Source organism: Manis pentadactyla, chromosome 8, assembly GCF_030020395.1.
Source record: "Manis pentadactyla isolate mManPen7 chromosome 8, mManPen7.hap1, whole genome shotgun sequence".
Taxonomy (NCBI): domain Eukaryota; kingdom Metazoa; phylum Chordata; class Mammalia; order Pholidota; family Manidae; genus Manis; species Manis pentadactyla.
This window is the reverse complement of record NC_080026.1, coordinates 49,671,860-49,679,629: the sequence shown is the minus strand read 5'-3', so window position 1 is coordinate 49,679,629 and position 7,770 is coordinate 49,671,860. Positions and strand designations below refer to the sequence as shown.

At 39.4% G+C, this 7,770-nt stretch overlaps 1 protein-coding gene across 1 annotated transcript; it reads right to left on the bottom strand.

Moving 5' to 3' along the window:
- Window positions 1–623: 623 nt before the first annotated feature.
- Window positions 624–7,280, bottom strand: MAP10 (microtubule associated protein 10). Its single transcript, XM_036919235.2, is given in 4 exon segments — window positions 624–4,652; window positions 4,654–4,694; window positions 4,697–5,335; window positions 5,338–7,280. Coding segments are annotated over 4 exon segments (2,733 nt in total). The 5' UTR covers window positions 7,109–7,280; the 3' UTR covers window positions 624–4,370.
- Between the last annotated feature and the right edge of the window lie 490 nt (window positions 7,281–7,770).

Here is a 7,770-nt window from a genome sequence, read left to right as displayed (position 1 = left end):
TTAGAGGGATTTCCTCTCCCCAGACTTACAATACGGTTCTCCTACTGCTACAGTATCTTCTCTGAAAGCTCTGTGTACTCTCTTCTCATCCCATTCTGCAAGCTTCTGGCTCTTCTATTATGCATTATTGACAGTTCTTTCTCCACTCACCACAGCCCCATCTCCAAGGGATTTAAAGGAAAGGGACAAACATTTTTGTGTACTTACTATGGAAAGGTATGAAATCTCCAAGCACAAAAATTAAAAAAAAAAAGCTTTAAAGAGGTTTTTAAGCAAGCTTCTACAAGTAGGTTTCATCTGGGTGTCATCTAGCACTGAGTGCTTTCTTTTTATTTTAGAAAAATTTGTCTTTACCTAAGCCCTGGTTCAGAGTTCCCTTTCCTAAGGAACGGTGAGGAAATTTTGCATTCCCTCCTCTCCTGCCCCACCTGGTATTCTGAACAAAGCTAGCTGCCCCACGTTGCAGAATATTCTGAAAGCGACTCTTTGTCTGGTTTTGTGGCTCTGCTCTGTCCTCAACAGTCTCCTTCCCTGGCCAGAAATCTTGTGCTTCCTTCACCTCTATGGCCTTCTGTGTCTTGCTATCCCATGGGAAGTTTAAGTCTTTTGGAAGGAATAATTGACTGAGATTTCAATTGAAAATATATGTCCCCCTATGGCAGGAATGCAGATATCAGGGCACATTCTCTGGGATTAAATATAGTCCTTAAAACTCACATGCACATCCACTGTCATATATGCTATGTAAAATGTTATTTGTATCAATCCTATAATAGAGAAATAATATCAAAAAAATAACATGATCAAGGATGCAAACACCATTCATCTGTCACAGACCAGAATAACATCACTTTAATTTGCCACGAGGGTTAGTGGTCTCCCTGATAAAATAGAGAAAGACACTTTTAATATGTTTTGGTGTCAAAAGCAAAAATGCTAGTCATTCTCTTAGTCCCAACACCTTTATTAGGTAACCTTGGCCCAAACCCAGCTTTTCCACCATACCCTGTGTTCAGGTTCTGCCTTACCCTGCTCCTAGCTCAAGCCTGCTGACCAAACTTGAAGCTTATTTGGGCCTATGTTAGAAATCAAACACTATCTTCTTTCCCCAGCAGCACCATCATTGGGTTATGTTGAAAGATTTCTAATATACTTCTCATCAACCTAATCTCATCTGCTCTGTACCTTCCAAAAGTTCCTCAAACTGTTTTGTCTACCACCAGCACTTTTCTTCCCCAGTTCTCCAGGGCTGCTGTGGATTCATCCTTATTTTTACATGTCATTTCAGTGAGATTTTGGAAGGAAAGGACCATAATCTCTCCTTACTATAATTTTGTTAGAAAAACTCTTCTGAATTTTTTTTCCTAGAATTAATATGCATGATTAGTGCAATAGAGACATAAGGAGAGTTTGGAAAATAAGGAAATACTTATATTACTATGGATTGGCACTCTAGCTTAATGATGCTCATCTTGAAGTCTGGTATTTCCTGGCATGACAATTAGATCTCTGGGGGGAAAAAATGTAAAAATGCATTGGTCCTTGACTAAGTAAGCTTTCATTGAATTGTTTTAGGTAAAAAATGAGAAGGATCTAACAAGTCTTGGCTCATAAATTGTCATTCTGTACATCTCTCTAGATATTTTAATCCAAATTAAAACAAATAGCCTGAAGGATGGCTATATCTATAGGCACAAGGGCAGTTTATGACCAAACAAATTTATAAACATTACCTTATTTACATGTTGCTTTCTTTGTTGTTAAGTTTCTTTGCCTTAACAACACCACAATGTGGTACAAAGTTATTTAATTTATGGTCTTGACCTATATGTTTGCAACAAATAAAAGTTTGCTTCCTAATTCCATAATAGCCACACTGCTTGTACAGGCAGACAAATATAAATTAATGGGATCATGAAGGGGTGACTCTCAACAGAAACTAACAAGAAGTGAATGACAGAAATAATATTGTATGTATCTGCAAGATTTTCCGATCTGTTATCCTAACAGTTCAAAGTCCTTGTCATCACTGGAAGCCGCTGTCTTAGCTGCAAGTGTTAGCACTACACAAGTAAGTCCTCACATAATTTCTGTGGCTCACTTTGCTTTTAAGACGCTCTTGCTTCCAGCTTTGCCCACAGCAGTTTACATACCCAGCTCTTCAGAAAAGTGGATTGCAGTAGCTTAGTTTTACAACTAAATGACAGGTCTCCCTTATTTGGGACCCTAAAATACTATTTAATGTTTCTATGATTTTTGAGCAATTAAGGGGATAAATAAGGATTCAGGAGCATTATCTGTTACAATATTCTTTAAAAACCAAGTTTAGAGGTTGTGGAATTAAAAAATCAAGTAGAATTTGAAGATAGGGTGCAAACAGGAAGCACTAAATATATGAAAACAGGTATTTTAACAGAATTAAACTATAAAAACTGATGCTACAATTCTGGAAATGAGTATTCAAGAACTAATTCAAAGAGAAGTTTATTCGGCTATTCAGCTTTGTAATTTAAAGTACATGAATTCTTCATTTTTTGATGTACCTTAGGCACACAGAACTCATTTTCCTCACACATACTCAATATAGACAATGACTTACTCTCATAGTTCACTTTTAAGGAATTTCTCTTCTGATTGTTACTATCACTTATATTTTTTGTCTCTTCCACAGTAATGGAAAACTGCTAACAGTTTATATACCAACTTGATGTCATATGAATATCTAGCTACAGTCCCTAGCATTAAATTGTTTTTATTTTCAGAAATGATATATGCTTTATATTTACTGAAAAACTAAGACCACAGCCATTCACCATTAAAAACATTTCACATTTCAAAACTTTTACTGGTATAAATTCTGTACCTCGAATAAGTTATCTCACTACATTAAAATATTCAAAATGTCATGACTATTGGTGCTCATTTATAACTTAAAATACTCTTGTTCCTATTACTTAGGACTTTATTCCTATGCTTGGCATTAGAAGTTCCTTATGATCTGGGGCTTTTCTTACTCAACAAATTTCCTTTTTACGACTCTATAGCATGAACCTATATTTTCACAATTTCACAAATACATCCTGCTGTTTCCCGTCATCATTCTTTTATTCATATTGTTCCTCAAAATATAACATCCCCACCTCTTGCCATCTTTCTAAATTGTATTATTAGCACTCAAAAGATAATGACTACATAATTATTTAATTACACAGAAAGGAAAATTAGGGATATACCTCACACATCAAAAAATATCAGATATTAAAAAGTTAGTGTAAAAATGAAAATATAACCCAGAAGAAAATACATGTAAATATTTCAACACAGAATAAGGTCTAAGTATAAAGTGGAAGAAATTATAAAGAAATGATCACCAGACTTCATAAAAAGTTTCATATGTTAAAAATAACTATTGAACAACTGAAATGACAATAAACTGAATTTCTATATAAGAAACTGTATAGGAAGACATCCTTTTTAGCTCCCTTCTCCAAAGATTTCAGAGAACACCTGTTTTATATGCAGAAAAACAAAAATGTTACAAATATCCATGTTTCCAAAAGAGACTTTCTTTAGGCTTATTTTTAGGGTTTCTGCTTGTTTTTACTGCTTAATTCTAGTCCCACCCATGATGTATTTTAAATGCATGGCCTTTATCTTTGTTCAACACATGCTTTTATTGCACTCCAAACACATGCCAGACACTGTACTGGATGCTAAGATTATACTGGTGGGCAAAACAGGCACGGTCCCTTCTGTCACAGAAATTTGCCCAACAGAAGAGAAACATGAATCAAGTAATCACATAAATTGTGGTAAAACAAACAAACAAAAACTATAAAGCATCTAACAGCATATAAAAAGGACTTCACCTCTAGGGGATTGGGATATACATGTGTATAGGAAGATTTCCCTAAAGAATTCATACCTATATAAAACATGTAAGCTCTTATAACTGCAGGGACCTTATCTTAAATATTTTTGTATCTTTCTGCATCTCACACAGTAAGTCTTCCGTATTTGTTCAGTGATTTATTCTTAAAAGTTGAGGCTTTCCTTATTAACTAGCCTTATTTTTTCAATGGTAGGCATTAAGTCAGCTTTAGGATAGATACTTTAAGACAGTTTAGCAAGATAGATATTTTTATTTTTGTAAGATTAAACAACTTAAATCTTGCCTAGATCATAAGGTGATTTCATCAATACTGTCAAATTTAATGGTGGAATACTATTTAAACATCAAAATAATGACCAACTTATTTATATCTTTTAAAAAGAATTATTTACATAATTTATTACTAAAATAAAGTTAATAAAACAGTTTCACTACTAGTACACATAGGCTACAAAAATTCTTTTAAAAGCACATATTTTTACACTGTGTATCCTGGAAGTTTATTTACTACTAATTCACAAATATCTTTGCATTGCTTGGAAATATTTAGTGAACCAACTTCATCTTCTTCAACCTGATCTGATATACTACTATCCAAGACATTAAATTCTAGTTCTGGCAAAGTAGATGGTAGATAAGAACTCACTTGAGATGTCCAAGGAGACTGGCTATTTTCTAAAGACTTGCAACCAGTTCCTGTTTTAAGTTTTACAGAGATACCTTGACCCCTCTTTAAAACTTTAGAATTATGCATTCTATTTTTGGTCAATCTGGTTTTCTCTCTCCTCAGTCCAGTGTGATATAAATCAGTGGTAGAGATACTAGATGCTTCCTCCAAACTTTTATCTCGAGTCTTTGAACTCTGAGATTTTTTATATGAGTGTACAGGTGAGCACGCTGAAAAAGGTGGGTTAAGAATAGAGTTCTTTTCACTGTTATTTTTCCTTATGGAAAATCTTGTTTCACTAGACTTACTTGTACATTGACTATGTTTTGGATTTTCTGCCCTTGGACCACTACCATAAGCTTGTAAAATTGTGCTAGTGTCCTCAGTGGTACAGAAATCTGAATAGCAAGGGCTGGTGAAGTCATCTGAATACTTTAGTTTTGAGATGCTTTCAGAGCAGCTATTTTTACTTGGCTTATTTTCACTCACATCAGCCAGAAGAATGTCATTATCAGTGGTTTTAATCTGCTTAACATCTATTTCTTTATCTACTACAATTCTGTCAACGGCCGCAACCTGGGGGAAAACACATGGCCTTTGAACTTTCATTTCCACTTTTCCTTCCAAAATCTGTGTAGGAACAAACCTTTCTGGGACAATGGAATTTGCAAGACTCACGATTTCTTCTAATGGACCCTTACTGGTTCTATGTTCATCACCATCAACTGCTTTTTCAGTTGTACATTTCGGTTTGGTTTCTTTAGTTGTGCTGGGTCATCAAAAACTCCACTAATTTGCTTTGAGGTACCATTTTCAGCAAAAGATGCATCTGATTCTACATACTTATCTTTAGGCAGTTGATGTGGCTTCTGATGTTGTTCTGCAAAGCTTAATACTTTAATTTTTGATGATGGACTTCTGAGTTTTGCATCCAGTTGTGCTTTCATTTTTCTGTACTCTTCTATCTTTTCATGTACTACCAGCATACCAGGATTTGTTTGCTTTAAACGTAGTTTAAGTGTATTTGTTAAGCCATAAAGTAGCTTTACCCTAGGAACTCTTTTGGGCCAGGAACCACTGTTCTTTTCAGAATATTTATCTTTCTTAAGACTTTCAGCTTGGTTCCTTTTATCCTGAAGGCCCACTGACTTTTCTTTTTCCCACACAGGCTTTTCCTTCTCAGATTCAGACTTACATGTGGACTTGGCAGAAGACTCTGGTGACTTATCCTTAGTTCTATATAACCAGGCTAAGTCAGGATGTATATGAGCAGGGCTTGCAGTGGGTTGGTTGTACAACAAGGACAACTCAACTAACAAAGCATTTAACAAAGGCAGCTGCCTTATTGTATTAATTCTATTTTGTTCAGTTTGAGTGTTATGTGTAGTTTGAGTTCTTGCTCCTACATCCTGAACATGTGGAGGATTTATAAGTACTGGAGGACTCTCAGGTGTTGCAGAATTTGTATGTTTCAGAGGATTAGCCTGTACTGGGGGATTTACAAGTTTTTCTTCTGGAAAAGTACCATCCAGTTCATCAGGTACATCCATCTGAGGCTTAATGGTGATTTTACCCTGTATAGGAGACATCTTTTCTTGGGTCAGATGAGTGTAATACAGAGGAGGAGGACAAAATGTGCTGGTTTCGATGTCCAACTCTGTGACTTCCTGATTGGGGGTGCTGACACTCCTCACACCACTAGCATTTGAACAACCCGAGTTGGTTCTACCGTTCTGCACAGAACATGTGTTATCAGAGTTGCTCTTAGTGTGGAAAGCTATTTTCTTCAAATCCTTCGGAGCCTTTGGGATTTTTAAACCCACCAGAGGTCTATCAGCATCACTTGGGTTTGACTCTGAGTTTGGCTGCTGCAGCGGTTGCTTTTCCTGTGGGGTTTGGGAACTGACCTCTACTGCCTTCCGCAGCTCTACACTCTCCACTCCACCTCCCCTGGAGGTGACCGGCCGCTTACCCAGCAAGCTGCTTCCCAAATCAGTCAGGCGGTAGCGCAGGGCAATGTCCCCAATCCGCTCCCCAGCATGGTTATGCAGAGGAAAATTTCCTCGATGACCCTGGCAGCAGGCGGCGGCCGGTCCCAGGACCTTGCGGACCGCAGCGGCCAGCGAGATACTGCAGGCACCCAGGAGCTGCGGGGCAGGAGTGGGCTGCCCGGGGGGTAGCTGAAGCAGCAAGGTATAAAGCGGGATCCGAAGGAGCAGGCGGTGCAAGGTAGCGGGGTGCAGGTGGAAGAGACAGGACTTGCCGCGACCAAAGCTGAGCAGGCCGGGCCGGGGTTCTGGAGCCGGGGCGGCAGGGCCGCCAGGAGGGTAAACGAGCAGCGTGGGGAAGTCCAGCAGGCGGAAGGCCACGGCGGGGCACAGGGAGCGCGATGTCTGCGGCGGCGAGGCCTCTACCTCTTCCTGCTCCTCTTCCACCTCGATCACGGGAGGCGGCGGCGGCGGCGGCGGCGGCAGCAACCTGGTTTCCAGTAGCACCCAGTCTACTAGTAGCTCCAGCGAGAAAAACCCCTCGGACAAGGCGGCCGCCATTGCTGTTGCCCCAGGAGACGGTGACGCGGTCTCGGAGAACGGGAAGATTAGCCCTTGGTTCTCGCGATAAACGCGGGGAAAACGGAGCCCGCGCCTGCTCTCCCGCGAGACTTGGGGGCACCCATGCAGGTGTAGGCTGCGTCTTCTGGGAATTGTTGCTTCCCCAGGTATTTTGCTCTCCAGACTTGTATTAATGCAATTGCTTATGATACCACCAAGGCTATGATACAAAAAATAAAAGAGGGATAATTTTTCGGGTTTGGTCACTTTTTTTTTTTATCACTGCAGATCCCATGCAATTTTGTGCTTAGACAAATACATCTGAGGAATATTTAAAGAAAGTCCGGACTCTCATTCCAGACCCCAGGCTTCAGAAAGTCAGTTAACTGTCCATGGTCCACCTTCTCTGGCAACCCGTCTACCCAAAAGTCAATGGTACTGCTCTGAAGCAGCCTAGGAACCGGAGAGTTAACGGTAGGAGGACTTGTACCACATTTCCAGCTGAGCAATCACCACGTATGAGACTAATGTTAATGATTCCATTCCACAATATGCACACATAAACACAGGGTTGGGGGAAGGGAGCGGGGCGGAGGATTGCTCACAGCGCTGTCCCAGATTTTGAAGGAGACAGGCTTCCTGCCTCAATGAGCTAGCCAGCT